Consider the following 12575-nt stretch of genomic DNA (forward strand, 5'->3'; position numbering starts at 1 on the left):
TAGCATTGCTGTACATAGACTGTACCATCGTAACTAGCCACTCATCCACACCTAATTTTCTCATAGCCCACCAAATAACTTTACGTGGCACTCTTTCAAAAGCTTTCTCTAAATCTACAAAGGCAAAATAGAGATTCTTTCTCTTTCCTAAATACTTTTCCTGAAGCTGTCTGAGTAAAAATATTGCATCTGTAGTGCCACGCCCTGGAACAAAACCAAATTGCATCTTATCTATATCAATTCTTTCTCTAAGTAACTTATCAATCACTCTTTCAATAACTTTCATTACTTGATCAACCAACTTCAAACCTCTATAGTTACCCCTTTCTAATGCATCACCCTTTCCCTTGAAACAATTCACTATTACACTCGACTGCCACTCACTCGGAATAACACCATCCTTTATAATCTGGTTAGCAAGACTTGTAATAAGCTCAACTCCGATATATCCAGATGCTTTTACCATCTCTGCAACAATACCTGATACTCCTGCAGCCTTGCCAATCTTCAATTTCCTAATAGCCTCCACTACCCATTCTGTCTTGATCTGCATAGCTGGCCCTTCTACGACATCATCATAAGACAAATTATCCTCGTCCCAATCAAACTCAGTGTTAAGCAACCTCTGATAATGATTCTTCCAAGCTACCCTTTTCTCCTCCTCTGTGCTAGCCAAAACACCTTCATCATTACGTATACACTTCTCACCTACAATATCTTGATTAGTCTTCTTCATTTGCTTTGCTATCTTGAATACCTCATTGCGCTGGTCTTTCCTTCTTAACACATCTGCAAATCTGTTTCTCTCTGCTTCTGATTTTGCCTTATACACTGCTGTACGAGCGTGACGCTTAGCTTCTAAGTAAATATTTTTACTACCACCTGACTTCCACTCTTTCCAAAGTTTCCTCTTTTCCTTTATACACTGGTCAACCTCATTATTCCACCACCAGGTCTGTCTATGTCTAGCTGGTCCTTTCGTCCATCCACAGGTATCATCTGAAGCTTCTAGAAGACAATTCTTCAAAGTAGTCCAAGTACTTTCAACATTGTCACTATCACATTGACTATTGTAGGCTAACTGCTGAACTTTTGCACTAAATTGTCTTGCTACAATCTCTTCCTTCAGCTTCCAGACTTTTCGACGGGGCCTGTACTTTCCCTTGGCTTCTTTAACACTCTTCAAGATAATATCACAAACCAGCAACCTATGCTGGGAAACACACTCTTCCCCCGATATAACTTTCACGTCCTTCACCACTTTCTTGTCTGACTTTCTAACCAGGAAGTAATCTATCTGTGTCTTACAACCACCTGACTCATATGTTATCAGCCTACTCTGTCTTTACTGAATGATGTGTTGCAAACCACCATGTCCGTTGCCATTCCAAACTCAAGCAATCTCTCCCCTTCCTTATTTCTGCTCCCAAATCCATAGCCTCCATGCACACCTCTATAACCTTCAGATGACTTCCCAACATGACCATTAAAGTCGCCGCCCACCATGACAAGTTAAGAAGTATAAACAGAAAAAAATAGAACACACTAGAGACAAGTTCTCCAAAACTTCATAAACATGCGTAATAATATAAACAGTAGGACACAAGGACAATAGAAATCGTTAAAAAATGTATTTATTTGCATTCTCTTTTGTTTTCAATAATCGTTAACCTAGTTATAAATTGTTGCCCTCAGGTAAAATTGGAGTGAACAACAAAATGTTTTGTAGCCTGAGCATTTCCTTAGCAATGTCTTTAGGGAAGTTGTGGAAAACCGGAAAAAGTTATTAATATCTCTTAGTTTGTGAATTTTTGAAACAAGATATTCTTAGAGTACTGCCTTATTAGAAGGTCAAAATTTCTGTCGAAAGAAGATTACTAAATTTTTTGTCCTGTTTTGATAAAAAACCTTATACAGTTTTTATAAATTTGTAAATACAATATTTCATTTTTGTATTTTTTTTTTATCTTATCTGTTTTTTTTTTTTAAGAAAACTTGACTAGCGTTTTTCATTGATGTAATATTAGTTGTATCAAAATTTATCCAATCATAAGGCTTGAATTGCCTTATACTGTGAAGTAATAATACAAACATTAAAATAAAGATTTTTAAAAGCAAAATTTTGTCAACAAGTTTGTTTGCTTTTTTTCAGGAAATAAAATTTTTCATTTTCAAAAAATCTATAAACATGCTATGGCTCTTCATCTTGATGAACAATAATAATAATTTTGAATTATTTTTCTAATCTTTTTGCTAAATCTTTTCAACAGGTATTTTTAATAGATGGCAAATTACGATTGCAAATTACCTTTGATATAAGTCATTGCATTATCTTTTTTTGATGAAAATTATTTAGACAAATCAACAACTATGCCATCACTGCATTACATGAAGATGTATTCCCTGAAAAAGCAAAAGTAATGTAAGTATAATAGTTGTACTTTTTTTAAAATTCTTGCTTAAAATTTTTTAATAACATTTTTTCACATGTAGAAAAATACGATTCACCAACATTTCGAACATCCATCCAAATGTTTTCAAAAAATTGACGAAACTGGAGGAGTTGTATGTATTATTTTTTATTAGTAGCAAGAAAAACAATGCTAAGAGAAATTTATTTTTTCAAAATTTATCTCATGTTAGAAATGAACAAGTTACGAGCTATCTAAAGCTAAACCCCAGCAATCTTTTATTTACCAATTGAAAGCTATGGCGTGGTGTGTGTTATAAGATGTTGTATGATGTGTAACCATTGTTTATACTGTGTTCAAAAATTAAGTTCATGAATCTGTTTTATTGCAGGAGAATAATTGAAAGTCAACTGTATGAAATGCCAGATTTAAGCACATGTACCCAATTAAAGAAGATGTAAGTTGTTGTTATTATAAACCTTTTAAGGATTACTGTACGCATGTGTAAGTATAGTGGAATACCATTTAGATTGATTCCTTTCTGAAGGTTTTTCAGAAACAGAAAAAGCTTTTAATGTGTATTTCTGATTGCATCGTCGTTTTACTATACATTAAATCTTAAATATTTTGCACGAACAACATTAAATTGTATGACATTTGCAAGCATGAGTAATTCTCGAATGATATATAATTCTGCTATAGTAAAATTTTCTAAAAGATATATTTTTAAAATACAAAATAAACCAAAATATTTTAACACTAAAAACAGTTAATAACATCTATCAAGTAATGAGTGTTTTGAACGAGGCATTAAAACTGTGCTTGAAATAAGGTTATAATGTGGAAATTTAAATTTGGCCAGGTTTGAAAATTAAATGTACAGTTTCATTGTCAGAAATAGTAAAAATGTAAGCCTGAATAAATTCACTTCTCAAAAACTAGATTTTAAATAAAACAAACTTTGGGGATTTTTAATATTTCCTCTTTTGTTCAAGTCATTGTCAGAATGTTTTACTTTACAACAAACAACTTTTTAGGCTATTAGTTTTAATTGTTTGATTTGAAGTACTTCTTTTATAATATACTTTTTTTTAAAAAAAGTTCTAATGTATTTATAATTTACACTGAGAAAAAGCTATGAAAAAAGCTATTTATGGGGATGCTCTTGAAAGCTTTTTATGTGATTAACATAATTTTCTTGTTTAATCTTTTAGTGATTTCTATTCAAACAGCATTCATTTATTTCGGCATAATTTTACAAATCTTCCACAGTCTGTTGAAGAGCTGTGAGTATTGTTTTGCTGCTTCTTACAAAGTGACCTGATATTGGTTAACAACAATTTTTATTTTAAATTTTTTTTAACAAGAAAATTTAGAGTCATTTATCTTTATGCTCTGATCCTACTTTTACGATGTTTATAGGATTTTGATCAAAAACAGAATTGACAAGATACCACGCAGATACTTTGACTTACCCAAGCTTAAATTTTTGTAAGGTTTTATAATTTTTTTATATTATGAATTATACCTATGTGCTATGATTGTTATACCAGTGTGCTATGATTGTTATGCCAGTGTGCTATGTTTATATGATAAATTAGTTGTGTTTAGGTCTAAATATTCCTTTATATTTTATTTTTAAGCTGTATTTTCTAGTTTCTGTTACACATTAAGACTCAAGCCTACAATGAAAATATCGTTATGCTTTGCACTAGTAACTTTATGGTGTCATGTTTCTACTTTTTTCTTGGCAAATGCCATTGTCCACATATAAGAAATTGTGTAATAGTAATAATTAAATTATTTTCCCACTAGTCAATAAATCAGTGAAAAAATCCATACAGGTAATAGAATTTAGATAATGTCAACATTGCATACACAAATTGCCTTTTACAGCTGTTTATAATGTGGCCATCATTGGCGATAATCTCAAAATGCAGCACTGACCAATTCATAACACTTCATAGTCCATTTTTAAGCAATGAGAAACAAAACGTTTTAATTTCTTATCAGTCTTTAGGTTTTCACTGAGATAACTAATTTTTTTTATAGGGGCCTTGGTCAAAACAATATGCGCTATTTTCCTGGCAGTGCTTTCACAAAAGTACCAAACTTGCTTTATGTGTAAGTAAAAATGTTACTCAAACTACAGCTTGTTTAACAAACTCAAGGGTATTTTTTTTATCTGTCCGTATTCTGTGTCAACAAATAGTCTATTGAGTTCGATTAATATTTTGTATGCAGTTGCTACTAAAAACATTTACAGGGGTGTCGATGCCAACAGAATATCAAGTATATCAAAAAGAGATCTGCAAGGATTAAAATCAGCAAATACATTTTACCATCTGTAAGTGAGTTTAATTTGGGTTACTAACTTTCCCTGCTTTAAAATGGATTTATAATTTGGAATGTCCAATTGTTTTTGTAATTTAGTCATAGACACTCTCTTGCAAAATAGTTATGTAGAATAATGTATGAATATGTATAACAACAATTTAGTTCTCTAGAACTCTACATCCAGTTGATTTGTTAAAATTATCTCAATATGTTTACAGGGCTCCTATGCCTTCTCAAGATATAGAAAAGTCCTTAAGAAAAGAAATCCTTGATATGTTTGTGAAAATCCGCCTCTAAATTGTCCTAAATATTCTTAAAAATTAGTTACAGATGATTGTGAACCTTGTGTTAATGAATTGACTGCACTGTTTTATATATATAAAAAATGTTTTATTTCAATACCTATCATGTTATCATCTTGACAAATATAGATAAAGATGAAATTTTGAGCATATATTTGTTCTTTTAGAAATATGAGCAATAACATCATTGATTATATTGCACCAAGGGCTCTTAGTACTTTACCAAAGCTTGAAGTCTTGTAAGTGGTTGATAAAAGATTACATTGTGGCCAACACACATAGAAACTCATTATATTTGCCAAGAAACGTGCAGTCTTACATTTTTTACAGACACTTAATTAACAGGTCCTTCTCCCTTACCATGCATTTTATACAGACACTAAATTAACAGGTCCTTTTCCCTTACCAGTAAGGCCAAAGGACCTGTTAATATATCCTAACATGCCAGTAGTTAATTCAAGTACAATTTGTAAATATCTAGATCCTGTCAAGTTTTTAAGTGTTTTAAGCCATGACCATGCTAGCAGAATTGGATTAAAATTTATCCTAGAATAACTTATTCCATGTATAGTCCTTTTCGGAATTAGCACAGTCATATTTAATTTAGTGCTAAAATGAGAGATTTCAGCAAACTTTCTTTCAAACTTTCTGGTCTAGAGCATACATAGGTGGACCACTTCCCACCCACCTATTTACTTTGAATTACTATTGATGTTAATTTAAGTTTCTGAGTAAAGTTAAAAATGTATTTCATTTTTGTAAGTCGTTTATAACATTTCTTTTATTTCCATTTAGAGAACTTTTTAACAACTCCATCAAAACAGTACACAAGAATGTTTTCTGGAAGATCCAAAATTTGCTTCACTTGTATGTTTTCCTTAACTTTTTGTTTCTTTAAGCTCTGTGTTAATGGTAAGTATTAGGTAGAAAAAATAATTTGACTTACAGCATGCAATAATGTGACATTAACTTGAAGATTCTTAAAGGGAACCCGAGGTATAAAATGATGTTGGACTTATATTATAGGGCTTAAAAAGATAGCTAACAAGTTTTTTTAAATTTTTTAAAAAGCTCTTTTTGTTCTCAAGATATTCACATTTAAAGAATTTCAGATTTAATTATGCTGCATGAATTATGATGTCATATTTCAGTAATAGCAAATTTGGACATTTCCTTTCATCAGTAAATTTAGACCTGTTAAGGGGTGTGCATTCAAACTTTATCAATGCATAGATAATATAAAGGTTAATTGATTAACATAATTTTTTTGCCAAAATGACACTTGCTTGCTTGTCCCAGGCTTCTTAATTTTTTACTGATGAACTCATAACTTGGGATCTGCATGTTGGTTTGCAATCAAATTTTGTGAGTAAACATATACAGCTTACACAAGCTTACCCACAAAATTTGATTGCAAACCAATTTGCAGATCCTGAGTTATTGAGTCGTCAGCAAAAAAATAAGAGGCCTGGGACGAGCCAGCAAGTGTCATTTTGGCAAAAAAATTTTAGTAATTTTGCTGGTATTAATTTTATTGATAACTACATACTAACTATGAGTTTATTATGGGACGTCTAATGCAACTATGACATCATAGCCATTAAAATTTTATTCAACATCAAAGTACAAATAGATAAAAAAACACATTTTCTGTTATCGTCCCATCATATTCTTTCATTTCAACCGAAAAATACAACATCTAAATTTTGACTTCTGTTTCCCTTTAAAGGTATATGAAAATTTTTACCTGCTAGATGCTGTTCTTCTGCAGCATTTCAATCTTAAGTTTTAATTCAGTTCTTATATATTTTCAGGGACTTGCATCATAACAACATTGAAATTTTAACGTCACAATTTGTCACTTATTGTGAAAAACTTAGATGGCTGTACGTATGATTTCGACAACATTTATCTCTGTTTTAAACCTTCTCCTATGTTTCTTTTTTATATTCTATATTTTTCTAGGACCTTACACACACAGAAGGCTGGGAGTGAAATGAAGGCTGTTTATTTTGATTCTATGTACAAACTGAGTGATTTGTCAGACTTGTAAGTCGATAAATAATGCTTGTTTTGCCGTGGAGATTTGAATCTATTAAACTGGTTAAGAATACGAAATATAATGTTTTTATTGTGGCAAAGTTTACATTTATCTTATTGTTATTAGAAAATTACTTATTAAATAGGTTCCTTGGCAACAATGCATTGACAAAGTTTCCACATCCCGTCTTTTCAGAGAAATCTGTTACAGAGTATTGGCCAAATCTTCGGAACTTGTAAGAAATTATTTCTACGCTTTAATATATAATAAACACCAAGCTGAACCCTTTGATATACCCAGGTTAAAACATGCTGGTAACAGCATCTAATAGGTGTCATTGTTTTTTAGATATCTTGATCGCAATAGAATAACAAATTTACGGGATTATGCATCATCTGATTTTCCACCATATTCACAAGTGTTCTATCTGTAAGTTTACTGTTAATGTGCGTTAAACTTGAGATGAACAAATTTTTATTTAATATTTGATTAATATTGGATAGTTGTATGATAAATCATATGTTTGAAATCAGACATATTGGATTCATTTAGCCTTGCTTTCCTGATTATTATCCTTCTCTACTGTCAATTATACTGTAAAATTATTATTGCTCTGTGTTTTTTTTTAATGCTGTGTTATTTTTATTTAATCACAACAAAATTTTACATAGGAACAGCAATCAACGATATTATTTATTGATTTCAGGTCAAAAAAGGATGATTTCAAACCATTTAAGTTCATGACAGGGCTAATAAAAATGTAATGTATTTTTTTTATTTATTTGTCTTGACTTTTTTTATGTGTCTTAACTTTGATAAGTCAAACGTATAATAAAAAAAGGTTGTAATTTCATTTTACATTATGTTAAGTCATCCTGTCATTATTTTTTAGAGATATTAGTTACAATTTGATGCAAGAAATACAAGAAAAAGATTTAGAACATTGCAATAAGCTCCAGTCATTGTAAGTATAGCTCAATTTAAGACTAAAAGGTGCAAAACATGAAATGAGATAGTGGGTTAATTCCTCCTAAGTCCCCCTTACACGTAAGAGTATTCATGAAGATTGTAGAAAAGAATGATGCACAATAATTTGGTACAAAAGTGTAGAGACTTCATAGTTCTTATGAAAAAGCCTAAAGGTAGACTGAGAAAAACTTGGAGGTACTAAGGTCAGACTTAATGCAAAGGAATTTGAGTTCAGAACCTACACAATCTAGATCACATTAATATACCTGTCCAAACCATGCTCTGATGGAAGACGGGCGTTAACAATAAACCAGACTAATTTTTTCATAAATAATCTTTAGCCTGTAAAAAAATCTATGGGAATTAGCCCATTGCATTGAATTCTTGCATTAGCATTCTATACACCCTTCTTTCTTGCCTTCGTAGCACTACCATTTGGAGCAAACAGACAAAATACAGCCACAAAAACTACTGAAAAATATTTGCTATGTTTGGCAACCTTAATTACATGGTGAAGTTTGGTTAATTTTGATTTCCACTAACTCCGGGACATGATTTGTTTCTTTTTGTAGGGATTTTGATGGTAATAGGTTACAAGATAATAAAATTCATGAAAACGCATTTCAAAATACAAGCATTAATACATTGTAAGTTGACCTTTTATTTTACAAACTATTTCCACAAAACTTTTCATTGTTCCTAGATCGTTGACTTGTGTTTCTTGGTAATAAATTTTTTTCATTACAGAAAATTGGCAAGTCAAAATCCTGCTATACAGTATGTACCAAAGGCATTACGAACAAAGGAGTTGAAAACACTAAAAAATATGTATGTATGGTGTTTTACATTGCTCGAAAATAAGGTATAAATGAGGCTAAATATTGCTTCTGTTCTCATCTGCTTGAAAACGTGTAGGTTTTAAGTCATTAAACTATATCAGTTCTTTTATGTGAGAGAAGAAAATGATTTTTCTTCTAGAGATATGATTCTAATAAGTAAAAGATAACATTTCAAACTTGTGGTGATTCAATGGATTCATACATGCTTTCTTTTTGGTGAAGCAGAACAAAGAGTTGCATTTTGTTAAGTTTTTTCTGTGTTGTTAAAATAAATGGTGGAGTTTTTGTAATTGTGAATGGAAGCTTCAGGAAATTGCTTTTGCTTTAAAAAAAATTTGAAGGTTGGATTTTTTAACGAACGATAGTATATGGAATGATCCATAGTGGTTGTATATTGTTTAAAGTAACGTTATTGATTCACTTTGTTTAGTATAATTGTAGATTGACATTCAAGCAACAAAAAATAACATCATTGATATCTTCTATGCTCATTATATTTTCACAAGAGGGGATGAGAAATTTTTTTTTTTTTCATTTTTTTTTTTTTTGCTTGATATTATTATTTTTTTGTTTTTGTGAGAATCAGGGTTGATGGGACCTGTAGAACAACTAATTAAATTGGAGTCCCCAAAAATTGACATTTTAAAAACGTTAAACAGACTAAAAATGTTATCGATTTTCCAATAAAAATTTTGCATTTCTAAAGGGTAATTCTAAGGAAAGTTATTTTATTTTTGTTATTATTAGGAATTCATAGTCTAATGTCTAAGGTTCTGAAAGGTACGAGGCCTAAAAATTAAGTAAGTATCATAACCTTTCACCATAGCTGGTACCCCCGATTGAATGGGGTTCATGTCATGCAGCATTATCCATATTATCGGAGACATGTTTTCAAGTTTTGTTTCAAGAATATCCTTGGTCTTTTTTCTGACAAGGGAATTAGGTTACTAGTGCTGACTTTATGATTTTACACCAGCCTCTTTCAATTTTTAGCTGAAGACACTACTTAGTACTAAATGCAAGAAATAAACGTCAGCATAATCATCTACTTGTAACTCTTATAGTGCACGGCAACATAATCACATACTTGTAACTCTTATAGTGCACATTTACAAAAACCCCATTTTTAATTAACAAAATACAAGTTTCTAACTACTTAACCATTACAACTAAAATTTTATATTTTATTTTTTTAGTCATCTCGAGTCCAACAAAATTACTTACATACTGAATGGTACATTTGCAAAATTACCTAATTTAGAAAGAATGTAAGTCATTGCGAATATATTTTGTTTGAATTTATTTTTAGGTTATCTGTCTCTTCCTACTTAAAACAATTTATCTTATAAGATGAGAGAGCAGAGTAATGAAAAGCTTGTTTCACATTAAAAAGTGTTTCAAATAATTTTTTTACTTTAGATCTCTGTCACGAAACCGTATCATTGCTATTGAAGATGGTGCCTTTCCACAAAATCTAATTCAACTGTAAGTAGTTTAATGTAAATATAAATATAAAATTATGTGACTTCAAGGAAAGGTTTGAAAGTTTTCTTTATTTTGTTACATAAAATGTTAGATATGTTTAGAGTCGCCACTTTTTATGCCATAAGTTCATTTTCTTGTCCTTATAAAAAGAGTCATATTTTGTTGAAAATACCTCAACGCCCATTCATCTATTTCACTACATAATTTAATCATCAGTGTTACAAAATTATTTTTTTCCTTTTGTATCTTGCTCAGGTCTAAAATTCTTTAGACCTGAGTAAGATAATCATTATACAAAAACGAAGCAACAATCGTTTTTGGAAACACCGTTTATAAAATCTTGCAAAGACAAAATACAGCAAAGAAGTTACTTAATCGGCAAAATTGTTTATTCAAGCATTCATAGTTTTTAAATACATTGATATTGTATAATTATTTTCTTTTTCAAGATATTTAGGTGGAAATGATTTTTATTTCAAAAACGAAAATCAATTCAAAGGATTGTCAAGGTTGAAAGAACTGTAAGATGTTTTTAAGTAATGTTTTCTTGTAAAATTTCTTGCCTCATTCATAAACATTGAATCAAGAAATAAGGTACTTAAAATATTGTGTACCTACTTCTGTCATTATTCATGTTGAATCCACAGCTGCAGGCATTCTATTTATTTGTTTTAGAGAACTTGATTTCAACAAAATTGATAAAATCCCAAATGAAGCCTTTCATGGATTAGTGTCATTGGAAGTTTTGTAGGTGTCTTTTTGAAGCATAAAAAACAACATCTATGTTTCATATTTTTTTATCGTTTTTGTAAAGGGTAGTTTTATAGTAATTTAAATTTTGAAAATTAGATGAAAAGCTGTGTTTAATTTATAAACACAGCTTAGTAAATCAAATTTATTTTTATACTGAACAGAAATATAGTTCTGGTGTTTTTTTAGAAAGCTACAATCAAATAAAATTGGTCGAATACTGAAGACACATTTTAAAGACATGTCGAAGTTAAAAATCATGTAAGAAATCATTTTTCATCATGGCATGCAACACCCTGCACGATGGTAGTCAGTATAGTAAGATAAGATATGTTGCACATTGTCAAAAAAACAAATGTGATTAAGGATTCTAAGGCAAAACAATTAAAATCTGAAAAATAAAGCATTATTATTGGCAAGAAAAGCCCAGATTTGAATTATATTTCATTTAAACTTATCAAATTATCTCTGGACTTTGTTACATGGCTCGCACTATGAAGAAACTAAACATTACCTTAATCTAATTTTTGCCGAAATATTAAATTCTGTTAATAATCTAATTTTGGAGCATCTTAAATTGTTATTAGTAAAATCCATATATTGTTGAACTAAAATATACAAGCTGCACCCCATGATCACATCTTTACGGTTTTATGTAAAATTGAAAAACTGAAAACAAAAAATTACACACTAAAATAATTCTAGAATATTGGATTAAATGGTTCTGTTCTGCACCTGTTTGTCACAGTTATTCAAAATGCTGTCCTTCAAGATGAGTTTGAAATTGTTAGACTCACACGATAAATTACAAAATTGTTAAAGGAAGAAGTGATCTTTTTTTACCCATTAAATGAGTGATTTCTAAAATGGCACTTATTTTTGCAGTTTTGCCCCCAAAAGCTTGTCAATAAACACTTAGATTTGCGAAAATCTTTTTCTTTTTTTCTAAAAAAATAAATAGTTTAAAAAAATTGGTCCTTTAGCTACCTTCAAAGTAATGATTTGGCATTTGTTGAAGATGGAACATTTGCACACATGCGTGCACATAAAAGTCAAATCGATACTATGTAAGTATATCCAACTATTAAACAAATAGTTTAATCAAAATTTTCTATTGCTTTGGTATTAAATTTCTGTACCCCAGTGAGGAAGGGAGCTTTCTTTCTAGTTGCGTGTGGTATTAATTAGAGAGGATTCTATTGTGGTATATATACCTATATGTCAATTAAGTTATTAAGTTTCTGACGCAATTACTTAAAACTTTAAGATTTAATAACTTTACAACAGTGAGAAAAAATTGTCATCTAAATTGTCAACCCAGGATTTATTTTAAAATCAACATCATAAGAAAACCTCGTAAGCCATTCATCGAAATTCCATTATTTTGATCAGAGTTTTAAAAGTTTTTAAAATAGCATCAGACCCAACTATTAAAAAGCAA

General features: G+C 30.3%; 1 protein-coding gene across 1 annotated transcript in view; it reads left to right on the plus strand.

Annotated features, from left to right (window-relative positions):
- LOC130623908 (uncharacterized) overlaps positions 1–12575 on the plus strand; it is a 50161-nt gene that overhangs the window by 5976 nt on the left and 31610 nt on the right. The window contains exons 3-25 of the mRNA XM_057439453.1: positions 2357–2422; positions 2494–2565; positions 2803–2868; positions 3626–3697; positions 3834–3902; positions 4464–4535; positions 4678–4758; positions 5218–5289; positions 5846–5917; positions 6865–6936; positions 7016–7099; positions 7237–7326; positions 7440–7520; positions 7798–7851; positions 7984–8055; positions 8633–8707; positions 8808–8888; positions 10096–10167; positions 10319–10384; positions 10834–10905; positions 11060–11131; positions 11324–11395; positions 12118–12201. Of these exons, the coding sequence (XP_057295436.1) occupies positions 2357–2422; positions 2494–2565; positions 2803–2868; positions 3626–3697; positions 3834–3902; positions 4464–4535; positions 4678–4758; positions 5218–5289; positions 5846–5917; positions 6865–6936; positions 7016–7099; positions 7237–7326; positions 7440–7520; positions 7798–7851; positions 7984–8055; positions 8633–8707; positions 8808–8888; positions 10096–10167; positions 10319–10384; positions 10834–10905; positions 11060–11131; positions 11324–11395; positions 12118–12201 (1689 nt within the window). The remainder of the gene's footprint in view (positions 1–2356; positions 2423–2493; positions 2566–2802; positions 2869–3625; positions 3698–3833; positions 3903–4463; positions 4536–4677; positions 4759–5217; positions 5290–5845; positions 5918–6864; positions 6937–7015; positions 7100–7236; positions 7327–7439; positions 7521–7797; positions 7852–7983; positions 8056–8632; positions 8708–8807; positions 8889–10095; positions 10168–10318; positions 10385–10833; positions 10906–11059; positions 11132–11323; positions 11396–12117; positions 12202–12575) is intronic.

Source organism: Hydractinia symbiolongicarpus, chromosome 13 (assembly GCF_029227915.1).
Source record: "Hydractinia symbiolongicarpus strain clone_291-10 chromosome 13, HSymV2.1, whole genome shotgun sequence".
Lineage (NCBI taxonomy): Eukaryota > Metazoa > Cnidaria > Hydrozoa > Anthoathecata > Hydractiniidae > Hydractinia > Hydractinia symbiolongicarpus.